Below are 13,428 nucleotides of genomic sequence, written 5' to 3'. Positions count from 1 at the left end.
TTTTATTTTTTATTTTTTTTATGACACGTGGCATTTATATGTGATGACACGTGATATACTGTTAGTTTTGGCTAACGGAAGTACTAAGTTGGTCTTTCCCCTAAGTCAAGTATATACCATTTATGATAGGATTTGAACCCCAAGCAAGAAAAAATAAAAATGTGCAAACCTGGGTACTAAAAAGGTAATTAACTATTTTTCTTTTCATGAGTTCACAAATTATATACTGCTTTTATGTAATTTTATCTCACTAAGTGGCTTGATCTCTTTTTCACATGTGAAATAGATAGTCAGCAGCTAGATTGTGATGTCGTGGAGAGGGTTTGTACTTGTGAATGATATAGTCAAGATCATCTTTGAGGTTCTAGATGCCAAGTGGCTACAAGACATGAGAGTAGACAAGGATGCTTGACGCGAGTTGATCAATGTTATTTATCTTATATATATGGTTAAGACTGAATATTAATATTGATGTTTTGAGACTTTATCCACTTTGGAGTTTCTTTCGGCTTTGATGTTTTGAGGATATATATTTGGGATTATAACGTTTTGACTTAAGTTAACTATTTTGGAAGATTTAGTTCTTGCTCTGGATGATTATTGAATAATGAATTTATTTAGATGTGTTATCTTAAATTAAGTTGAGAATTATTTTGCTGTGATTTGTTAATTAGATCCTTTAAGACTTATTTACTTAGTGAACGAGACTTGAAAGGTGCTCCGAGTTAAATATAGGTTGGTGAATTGAGCGGGGGCATTACAACACCACTCTAGGGTGATGAGTCAGCCATGGGCCATGTTAGAGAATATATTTCCTACATTGAAGGGAAATATATTAAATTGATATTATATGTTATTTACCTTATATAAGAGTGATTATAATCAGGTTTGATGGTAATCAAATCAATATTACTATACTTATCTACTTCAATTCTCCTATAAATAGGAGTATTTGTATTGTAATATCAATCAAACAATAAGAGCAAAATGTAGTCCCTTTTGTGTCTATTTTATTATTCCGCAATTTATTTCATTACGAATTTCTTTATGATATCAAAGCAATAGGCTAACGTCATTATACACTCCAGTGGTCATGTGTATTTCTTTTTCTTCAATTTATTGTTTTCTTTCTTGAGATTGTTGATCAAGTCTTTATCTCATGATGTTACCGATTAATGTTTTGCTAGAAAATCCAGCCAATACATGAGAAGCACACGTGACTTCTTGTTTTTGTCACTTTTCCTCTTGTGTTGTGGTGCATCCGAGACATCACAGTGTTGAAAAAAAAAAAAAAAAAAATTGTAAACAGTGTCACGATTTTCTAGTTTGCAATTTTGGTTTACTCAGGCAACTCCACCAAACAAAGACATCACCGGAAAACGTGACCAGATCCTCATCCTCTGTCACCTTCTCTGACGCATCGCCTCGGCTCAACGCCTCACCGGGCCACCGCCTTCTTTGCAGTCGTCCTCTGTTTGTTGGCTTCCAGCCTTCCAAGCTCTGTCTTTCTCATTGGGCTCGGTTTCTCCAGCCTCTAGTCATTCGCCTCTTCGATACGGCACCTCCACCATCTAGGAGTGTCAAAAAATACCGGGAAACCAGGACCGGAACCGGAAAACTGGAAAACCGGGGAACCGGTTCTGGTTCCGATGGGAAAAATAAAAAACCAGGGACCCCAATTCATGTTCCGATTTTTTGCACCCAGTTATAACCAGGTAACCAGGTGCATATATAGTTTTTAGTGTTTAGTTTACGTTTCATTGTGTTTCTAATATGTTTATGAACTATTTTTATTGTAAATGAGTATTTCTTTTGGTTGGTAGTTTATTTAAATAATTGTTTTATTTTTTTATTTTTTTTTTGGAGGGTGGGGTTGAATTGTTGTAGTAAGGGGGTATTTCTTGTGGTTGTTGGTTTGTTTAAATACTTGTTTTTATTGTTTTCTTTAGGTTTGTAGTTGTGAGGAGATATCTCTTTTTGTTGTTGGTTTATTTACATATATTAGGTATTAGCCTATTAGGTAAGCTTTTAAAATGATTTTTAGGGCATTTAAAATAATTGAAAATTTATTTTTAAGGCCCATATAAGCAAAAACATAGATTTTTTTAGGATTTTTGGGCTTTTTTTTAAATTTTATTATTATTATTATTATTATTATTATTATTATTTGGAAAGCCCAATTTAGTGGGACAAAAAAACTAATAGATTTTTTTTAAAAAAAAGGGCCAACTGTGTGCAAAAAATGGGCTTATTTTAGGCCCAATACCTAAAATAAGCCCAAAATACAAATTTTTTTAAAAACCGATTACCCGGTCCGAATAACAAGGTACAAACCGGAACTGGGCGATTAACAGGGACCCGATTCCGATTTCCCAAAACCAATGACCGGGGTACCCCGGTTCCGATTCCCGGTTTTGGCCAATAACCGGGAACCGAGACCGGGTTGACACCCCACCATTGATGCACAATCTAGCAACGCCAGCGCTGCCCCCTTCCGATCATGGTACAGTGGCTCTACAGCCATCCCTGGCCCAACCCTAACGTTCGTCTTCCTTTGCCCTCCAGCTATCCACCGCTCGGATCTTGCTTCGTCACTATAGATCTACGGCAGACCCACCTCCATCTGACCTTCACCGACTCACTGAGTCCAGCCCATCACGCCATCAACCATCGATCCACCACCACGACGCCGCTACCGAAGTCAACAAAGCTTCGGGCTTCATCTCAAGCTAGATTTTTAGGGGTTTATTTTGTGGATAAGAAGAAGTGTGTTTGGTTACGGGTTTTGTTTTAATCCCTATTTGCTATTTCAGTGCACAGATATTCCTATTCTAGTTTAGGAATATGATATCCTGGCTTAGATTTTGAAACTGGACTAAGGTACTATTTATCTCAGCCCCCAGAGTTACATTTTCATATTTCAAAAAGCTACGATTCTTAAAAAATAAAAATAAAAATAAAAAAACTCTTTTAAAATAAGAAGTATGTTTTTCATGGGTATCAAGCTATTTAATTGTTATAACTTATATCCATATTTGCATTGAAAGAACACTTGAAGAATGTGTAGAAAGAGACCATATGCACTTGTGTCTTCCTCATTCCCTTTTCGATTGCCTTTTTATGAGCTCAATGCACAATCGTAGCAAACTTGAAATTATAAAGTCAAAGTGCATACATTTTTGTGACTAGAAATCAAAATTTCATGGCATCCATGTTATACCATGTTTGCTAGATTGCTATGAAGAGCTTATCAAGATCAATTGAATGTTTATATCTAGAATTATCGAGCTCCGAGTTTGGTAAAAGGTTCATAACTACTTTTCTATCTCTTTCTTCACAAATAAGAATGTACATACTCATGAAGAAGATATTGTTCCACAATGTGTGCATAAATTTTCACGTATATTTTAAAAGAACGCTATAACAATTTTATACATTTTTAGGATGAGAGCCCATACTATCAGGTCCATCCTGATAACACTCTTTTTGCAGCTTCCAATTATCATGTGACACATCATCAATTTAAGAAAAATGTAAAAAATAAAAATGAGAACAATCACACCAATTCAGAAAAAAAAAAAAAAAAAAAAAAAAAAAAAAAAAAAAAAAAAAAAACCGTAGCCGGCAAAACCCAGGCGTGGGTCTGGCTGGACCCACGTCCTTTTGTAGTCCTTTCGCCGTCTTCGTTCAGATCCAGGTTTGTTGCCTCTCCGCTTCGCACTTGCAGATCCAAAAGTGTTCGGTTGCCAAGACAGTTCGAGGAAGAAGAAAATGACGGAAAATTATGGTTCTTGTGTTTTCTCTTTTTTATTTTTTTTTTCTTGGATGCATTGTCCACTTGTCTGGAAGGAATCCAAATTACTTGTTTGGCTCAATTTTGCACATTTTACTTCCTTCGCTTTCTCAATAATTGTTATTTGATTTGCAAAATTTGAGTCCTTCTGTTTCATGTGCACGGGTCTGACCGGCAGTGAACGGCTCAAACCCCACTGGCCGTGACTCACTTCAAAACCCGTTTCTAATGCCTCAAAACCTATTTCTAATGCCTCAAAACCCGTTTCTAATGCCTAAAAACTCGGTTTTGGATTCAAAATTAAAACCTAGAGGTGGAAGGTTAACCCTTTAGGAATTTTATTACCCTAAAATCTAGTGTATTTTAGTCCAAGTTATTTTTGTACAATTTTAATGTGTTTTTGCTTATGTGTCGATTATTGATTGGGGGCTGTAAAAAGGGTGTTATCAGGATGGTCTTAATAAAAGGTTTTCTCTTTTAGGATAGCAATAGAAAGATTCATTAAGATATTTTTTTTCCCCGAGAAATTTATATATATTATGCTAAAACTAACTTCTTTTTTTGCAAAAAGACCAAATTATCATTTGTGATAATTAGTTCTTCAAACTTCCATTTCGAACAACTAGTGGTGGCTGGCCCATTGTACCTCACTAGGCCACCGGTATTGTATGATAAGTCCCACAGGAAGCGCAAACCTCACCATAAAATGGATGTGGGTACGGATAGGCAATGTGAAAGACGGTTATGAAATGTTAATTAATTATGAATATTACATTATACACCTCATCAACATGATTTTCTGCCTTAAATTACAATATGGTGTCCTTGAAATTATGCCTTAAAATTTTTATAAATGTGCTATTTTCCTACCCGTATAATTACGGAGATAACAATCACCTTTTTAATTTTTTCAAACCTCATAACATTTCCAAATGTAGATTTTTTTTATACTTATTTCCAAGTAAACTAGGCTCAATGCATGAGCTAAGTTTCGTTGGAGATTTATTTACTAAGTCGTGAACCTACATAGTTACTTTCTCACCTGTAAGACATCTTTTGTTCTACAGTTTAGCAGGGTAACCCAGGAGTACATTTTAGACCTGTTCATAAGGCTTGAGATGCTGAGCGAAGGCTTGTAGAAATGGATTTATGTATATCATTTGTGTATAGTTGTACTTTTTCTAATTGTACTTGAGATGGAATAATGTATTCTCAGGCTTGAGATGCTGAGAGAAGGCTATGGTTTGTACTGATGATAGAAAATAACACTAATTAAGGTATTTAATCTTCTAGTTCAGATCAATAGTTCATTTTTGCTGCATTTTATTCATATATTTGTTGCTCTAATTAAGTAGTACCTCAAGTTAATTAAAGTGGGTGCGGTATGAATAACACTCAGAAGTTAATTATCATAGTTAATTAATTGTGGGGCCATTACAATAATTACTACAATAATGATTATCAAGAATAATTTATTCAAAACGTATAAAACATTAAAACAGTAGGTTAGCCCCAGGGGTGCAGGGCTTGAGTCTCTGAGCAAAGGCTTGTAGAGGCAAATTTATGTATTGTTGTACTTCTATACGAGAATAGTACTGTATTTCGGCTGTTGCGAATTTTTAGGCTCTGGTTTGTATTGATGATAGAAAACAATACTAAGGTAATTAGCTTTTAGCTCAGATCAACGTTACAGTTTTGCTACATTTACGGTGTTACATACGTATATAGACGCATATTTGGAACAGCTGGAAGGTGGAGCTTAATTTGGACATGTTTTTGCAAATGGGCGTAGAGGACTAATAACGGCTAATGGATGGAACAATATTCTTATATTCCCAAGAGCCAACCGAGCACAAACCATGCATGCAAGACACTTGATGATGGTGAGGTATTTCTACAGCACTTACTTGTAGATATTTTGTACCTGAAATTTCTAAGACGAAATTCTTTATAAAAGGGGAGGAATGTAAAACCCATATCTAACTAGGGTTAAGAAATCCCTTATTTGGGCCTAAGGATTTATAAGGAACAAGGGTTGATGTGTAATTTAGGGAAAATGCTCAGGAAAGGGAGAAATAAGAAGTTTTTGTAGAGGTGTTTGGGAGATCAAGGCCCCACAAAGGCGAAAACCGTTATCTTATCTTATGTTTTCGTGTTAACCGTTATCTTATCTTATGTTTTCGTGTTAAGTTACTATCTTTTCATAGTGTTTGATGTGTGTGTCTTGTTGCATTCGTTTTGGTGCTTCTAAGCATGAGAATCATGAGAAAGTTTAAGCTTTTTAAGAAAAACGATACCTTTGTGTTGGGCCTTGTTTTAAAGGGACTAAAAGGAAATAAATATGAGCTTTAGGATCTGTAAGTTGTTAATATGGACTACCTACCGAAACTTTTGGTGAGTTTTCAATGGTGAATGTCTAAATTTGGACACTTACAAGTTTTTAATGCGAAAAGATTCAAATTATAAGTGTTAGACAATGCTAGGAGTGATAAAGGGTGCCTCTTTTTGAGTCTTAGGGCCTTTAGAGGTCTTATTGGAGCTAAAAATGCAATTTTTCAAAATTTCGATGAACAATGTCATTGATTGATCAAATATTCTTAACTAATCACTCGGTTGTCATGTACTCTGTTGACAATACAATATTGATCATCACTACTCGAACAATGATCAATCAGTCCTTAGTGATCGATTAGCTTTTCAAGGGTGGTCGATTAATTTTAAAACAGATTGCTAAAATGGATGTTTTAAGGACTTGGTTTAAGGCCTTAGCCTAATGGGCCCTACTAATGATAAAATATGTTGCAAACGAAGGAGGTGGTGCGTTCGAGGAGTTTGAGGAACACTCTAATAATTAAGGTGAGTAAAACTCACGTGAAACTATTTATGAATATTCTCACGCATGTCTATTTTGATATCAAACTTACTTATTTTTATACCGACATGAAATGCTTTGTTATTAATGTTGTGAACTCTACATTTTGTGCAAAAATGGAATATTTGAAAAATGAATTACTATAATTTGTAAATTCACTCATTGTTGAGGAAATGAAAAATATCTCTAAATGGCATGGCTATCATTGAAAAAATAGGTAAAGAATGTTGAGCATGTGCATATTATTTATATAGGCCTGACCCTATGACCCATGGTTAAATTAGACTATTAATTACCTTAGATTCGATGGCTATTGTGATCGGCGTAACCATTCACAGATGGTAGTCACGCCCTGCGACAGCATTAGTTGTGTGAATAACCCAGGTTCAGATACAGTCGAACAACTAGTGGTAGCTAGCTATTATACCTTACTATGGCACTAATCTTGTACCACATGTCCCATGGGACACGCAAACCTCACCTTAAGAGAGTTATGGGTACAAATTGGCTATATGAATGACAATAATGACTTGAACACGTGTCATATTCTATATTATTATAATGTATCAACATGATTTTCTGCCTTAGTTACTTTTCAGAAACCCTATTGCATGATGTTGCATGTGGTTTATCATTATTTTATAAATATTGAATTTACTACATATTGACAAGTTTTAGCGTTTCGCATGTGACTACTTTTTTTTTTTTTTTAATTGACTACTTACTCAATCAGAAACTTGCACTTTATCAATCCACCTGTAAAACATCTCTATTTCACAATAGATCAAATCTTAGAGGATGGCGCACATAGTTTTGCCTGAGGGTTTGGACATGATAATTGATTTTGCATCCATCATCTGCATAATTTGGAAGATCTAGATGCAGATTTGATACACTTACACTTTGGGATCTATATTGGTGTACACGAATTCTTAGTTCTTTATTTAGATGGATGAAAACTTAGCCAGAATTAATGGAACTTCAGAGTAAGTGAAAACTTTCAACCTACTGGTCAAGAAAGAGAAGCTCCCATCTAACAAGGAAAATAGCAATCTTGGCTATCACCACATAGCAGCATTTGGGAGAGTTTCAAGCTATCTCACTTCGATGAACCATCCATTCAAACCGAGAAATGCTAGGCCTCATTCTCCTAACCATCTATCAACCATCTCCATACATATCTTTTTTAAATCTACCATTGAATATGTATGACCCACATGTAGACATACAAATTCAATGATGGATTTAAATTCATTTGAAAAAAATATGGTTATGAGATGGTTAGGAGAATGAGACCTAGCATCTCTCCATTCAAACCTAGCGTCAAGTGTTCAAGTCTTCACATCAAAGACAGTTATTGCAGCACAGAATAACTAATGACATGTGAGGTCTACAAGCATCCAAACCACTACATTGCCCATGGCAGAAGACTTCGTAGGAATTTTTTATTAACTTGCAAACTTATGTTATATCATTCTAATCCAGAACTTATATCAAATAAAAAAAAAAGTCATATACAGAAGGAAACATGATATGGGAATTAACATATGACTTCCAATTTGTCATTCTATTATTAAAGAATCCAGTAGTAGATTAACAAAATAACACCAATTTCTGATACTTACAGCCTACAAAAGTTTAACTTGTTCATCACATTCATAAGATTAAAAGCCAAAATATACAGCAACAAATGGAATTTGTAAGAATTTTACCACTTTCCCATAGAATCCTGAGGGCAGAGGACCCTTGCAAGCACCTGACCTAAGCTACACAGCCACCCCATAGATCCAAAAATTGTCTAATAGCCTTACCTAGATTCCTTGGTTCCGATATCAGGAAGAAGTTCTAGACACCTAACCATCTTTCCAAGTGGACTCGACACTGACCTTAAACTAGACCAATGACTCCAAGCAGAAGATTACCAACTCAAAACACTACATTCTCCAAAATGTGAAGTGGGAAATGCATGGCTCAGAGATAATTCTGATCACATTCACAGATATTGCACAGATAATCCACAATATATATAAATTCAAAACATCAAGCCAATTAAGCTACCAATTACCACATAAACCGAACTGCTCTGCCCTCTATCCCACCGGCACTTTGCCCTTCTTGTTCCTCTGCTCCACCATATACTCACGAACTCGCTTGGCCTTCCGTCTCAAACCCTCAATCATCTCTTCAGTCGCATCGATTATCTGTTTCGGCAAATGCACCTCCATATAATCAAAGCACTCCCCAAGCGTCATCTTCTCCAAATCCAGCCCCTCTTCTTTAACACCAGAATCCACCCAATTTCCCACCTTCTCATCAACTTCGCTCACCGCCGCGCCCTTATCGACATCAATTCTATTCTTTTCTTCCAAATTCTCCTCATCCTCCGAAGCATCGACTTGGATGCAATCAGGCGCCCTTTCACCTAAATTCCTCCTCCTTGCCCCGCCCCGCTTCATCTTACCCTTAATCTCCAATTCTCCACACTCAACACCGGAATTCTCTGGAATCGCTTCGAGTATCGGATTGGAAACCACTGCCGCGACGTTATTGACATCAATTCTATTCTTTTCTTCCGAATTCTCCTTATCCTCCAAAGCATCGACTCGAGCACAATCTGGGGCCTCTTCACCTAAATTCCTCTTCCTCCTCGCCCCGCCCCGCGTCTTCTTACCCTTAATCTCCAATTCTCGACACTCAACACCGGAATTCTCTGGAATCGTCTCGAGTATCGGATCGGAAACCACTGATTCCTCATTCTTCGCGCTCCGAGTGCGCCGCGTACTCACTTGCCGTTCCGCTCTCTGTTCCACGGGTCTCACATTCTCCGACTCCCGATCAGGGAGTTCTTCTGATGTGTCTTCGCTCTTCAGAACCCTAGCTTTCCTGGGCCGGGCGTTCCTTCGATTCCCAGTCTGCAACTCCTCACCTTTCTCTTCACATTTAGCCTCGCTTTCCTTCGAAACCGTACCTCCCCGGCCCCACGCATCTTTCTCGGCGGCTCGGCGCCTGGGGTTCCGCCTCAGCTGGCTCTTTTCGTGGCCGTCGATCTGGACCAAGATCGAGGTGTACTCGCCGATCTTGATGGAATCGCCGTCGCGGAGATCGTAGGGGATGTCCGGGAGGAGCTTGGTGGCGTTGAGTTGGGTACCGTTGGAAGAGTCGAGGATCCATCGGCATGACCAGGATGACGACGTGGACTCATGCAGAAGTGCTTGGTACGTTGTGGAACTTTTTCCCACATTGCTTTGGCACAAAGATTTTCTGGTGCTTAAAAAGAGTTGCTGGGGGAACCACGTGTAACTTTGGGGGTGTGAGGCGGGATGTGCACGCGATTTTTTAAACCCTAAACAAATCCATTAGGTACTCTTGTTGGGGTCTTTGCCCGGTTGTTTCCCCCGTGTGGTTAAAAAAAGAAACGTCGATGCCCACGCGTGTGCATTCCACGTCGACATTGCCCAACGAGAGGCTTGTAGGTGGAGTTGCCTGCACCTATTCAGGTGTTATCGCGGCTACTAGATGTTCCTCACCTCTCGTGCACCCCCACTTTTTCTTCTTCCGAAATTTAATTCTATAGACAAATATAAAATGTCATTTAGCATTTTAATTCTATAGACAAAAAATATAATTTTAAATCAAATTGTAAAAAATAAATTATTTAGAATTGGATTTTTAAAAAATTACGATAAAAAATGCACAATTTTAAAATTTTAAAAAGTTATAAATTGTGATTTTAAAAATCAAACTGCAATTTTGTCAAAGCTTAACTGTTTTTTTTTTAAAAAAAATCACATTTTCAAATCGTACATTTTAAATCACAATTTCTAAATCGCACATTTTTAAATCAAACACCCAAATGATAAAATGTCATTTAGCATTTTAATTCTATATACAAAAAAATATGATTTTAAATCAAATTGTAAAAAATAAATTATTTCGAATTGTGTTTTTAAAAAATTACAATTTAAAATTACACAATTTTAAAATTTTAAAAAGCTATAAATTATGATTTTAAAAACCAAACTGCAATTTTGTCATTTTTTTTTTCATTAAAAAAAAAAATCACGTTTTCAGATTGTACATTTTAAATCACTATTTTTAAATCGCACTTTTTAAAATGTACAATTGTACGTTTTCAAATTGTACATTTTCATGTCATACTTGATTTGAGGTAACATCTTTAAATAAATTAGTTTGTACTTCTCTGTCAATACACCATGAAATCATTACTTTCCCATACTCTCTTCACTTTTTTATTTTTTGGGAAGCAACATTCTAGCTTCAAACCAATGTCAATCCCACCCCATTCCTCTATCACCAAAGGCAAGACTCAAACTCTAATATTTTAATTTTTATTTATCAACTTAATATCCGAACAAAAAAAAAAAAAATGGTCCTCTTCAATTGCTTTTTCATGCAACATGATATGCCAGCTGTCCAACAGTCATTGGCCATTTCTCCTCTTGCAGTTTAAGGTTTTTTTTAGCTGTCCAAAAGACATGGGAGATCTTTTCTGTTTATTAAGTTAAAACTTCTTTGTTTTCAGGTTTGTTTCATTCCATCACTTAGGCTGCACCCTTGCCTTCCTGCGAGGAACTTTAAGCACTTGGACTTCTTGTTTCTTTCTTTAATTTATTACCATTCATCGAAGAGAAAAAAAGAAGCTTGGGAACCTTTTTATTTTTTCAACAATACAAGCTTCTATAAATAGTGACAATCCCCACTATGATCCTTACATATATAAGAATATCCCCCTCGGAGAGAAATTCCATTGAGGTGCAATCAAAATCAGTCATGGTCCCTCGAGAAAGAAGAATCCACTTTCACTGGGTTTAATAAATAGTGGTCGTCACCATCTGCAGCATGACAATATTGTACCTGAAATCATAAATTGTCATAAATCAAAACCTTAAGTGTTATTCTTGCGAAATCTAAATCTCAAACGCACCTTAAGAGAGTGGTCTCTCAATTGTATCTCTCAACTCTTGAGAATGCTGTGTGCATCTCATGCCTAGGGCAAGCTCTCCTTTTATAAGCACATATAGGCTTCGTGGAAGATGCCAAGCTAGCAAGGATACATGGACACTGAAGGATGAGACCCTAGCCTCAATGTCAAGAAAAACAGGACCAATAGTTCTAGAAGCTTGCGTTACTTAGGTCAAATTTATCAGCTTGAAGAGGGACTTGAAAGAAAAATAAAAACTAACTTCAATAGGCTTATGACACATGTCATCTCATAACTTGTCATAAGTTAATATTAATTACAATTAATTTCACTAAACAATTGTGTACTCTATTTATTTATTTTCAATTATTCAATCAATCCCTCTTAACTATACTTATATTTTACATTTGACCCTTCCATGAAATATTTTGTACTCGAACTAAAGTCATAAAATGACTATCACTTTAATTCACGACTTCTTATCTTTGAGTAACCAATTTAATTCCTTAAGTGCGAAACCCCATTTCACGATGTACATAATAATTTTACTAACTCTTACTAAAATGCTTCGATCAGAGACTACGAATAATTTAATTCCATTAAATCTATCTCAATAAGATATTTCTTCTCCCTTTAATTTATTCAAAGGATTTGGATTTTTTATTGATTGAGTGGTGTTCCCAAAATGCTATATGTGATCACCCAATACACCAAGTTTTTGAATGTTGAGGATCTCATTCCTAAGTATATCAAAATGATCTCCACTTTACATTTGAGTTCACGACAGTTTTAGGACTTAGATTCAATGCTATAAGTAATTGTATGTTTTACATTATTCTTTGGACATAGTTATAAAAGAATGAAAATTCATGTTTTCGTTCAGTGCATTATATCTGCACTAACACATCAATCCGAAGTCCCCTCTTCACATGATTAAGTAATTTTTTATAATTTTATCAGATGGAATACCTGATTCCATTACAGACTACGAACAATAATTTGTAAATTGAAATTTTTATGGTTTAAGATCTACTATGTGAGAATGTAATTACCACACCATAAACCATATTTATGTAACCTATGAACCTTACATGTATATGATAAATAACAATCATTAAAAGCATACATGTAATCAATTTGTACGCCAAAATATCATTAAATAAATTGATGAATAAACAATTATATTCATTAAAACTAAAAATGTCGTACAAGATAATTGGATTTTAGGGCACTATCCTTAACAAATAAATGAATAATATGATGACTTTAACCCGCTTCCACTCTACTACCAGCCAACCTTCATCCCTTCCAAATATCTTTTCATAATTGTAGTGAATCATTTGTTTGTTCTTTTATTATAGATGCAACATTTTTGAAAGTCACTATAATTTGTCACATTTACCATTTATAAATGCTTTGCATAAGTGAATAATATGATGGCTTTATGCACTCCAATATCACATACTTTTTTTTATTTTTTATTTTTACATGTTCACGTAAGGGAAATAGGAGAAGAGGATTTGAACTAGTGACTTCTGCTTCATTAGGCGTGGTCTACAGCCGATTTAGCTACCCCTTAAGGACTCCAATATTACATACTTACCACTTCTTTTAAACCAATACTTTCTTTCAAAATACTATTTAATTGGAGGCTTCCATGTAATATGTTGTAAATATTTGATGATACCTCTTCTTATATTTTTAATTTTTAATTTTTTCTGAGTTTGGATAATGAGACCGCTTCATATGTTCCTTTAAGTAATTTTTCTACTATAGTTTACTTTTACTAAGAGTTGCATATTAATTATGTAAAAAATAAAA

The 13,428-nt window shown here is 35.5% G+C and overlaps 1 protein-coding gene across 1 annotated transcript; it reads right to left on the bottom strand.

The window, feature by feature from the left end:
• Positions 1–8,242: 8,242 nt before the first annotated feature.
• On the bottom strand, positions 8,243–12,586 carry LOC132178270 (FHA domain-containing protein At4g14490-like). The gene is made up of 2 exons (XM_059590716.1): positions 12,577–12,586; positions 8,243–10,008 (listed from the first exon to the last, which is right to left on the bottom strand). Exons 1-2 carry the CDS (start codon positions 12,584–12,586, stop codon positions 8,756–8,758), a joined length of 1,263 nt encoding a protein of 420 aa, XP_059446699.1. The 3' UTR covers positions 8,243–8,755.
• Positions 12,587–13,428: the final 842 nt, after the last annotated feature.

The sequence above is a fragment of the Corylus avellana genome, chromosome ca4 (genome assembly GCF_901000735.1).
Source record: "Corylus avellana chromosome ca4, CavTom2PMs-1.0".
Classification (NCBI taxonomy): Eukaryota; Viridiplantae; Streptophyta; class Magnoliopsida; order Fagales; family Betulaceae; genus Corylus; species Corylus avellana.
The sequence above is the reverse complement of the archived record's forward strand: the minus strand, read 5'-3'. Positions and strand labels throughout refer to the sequence as shown.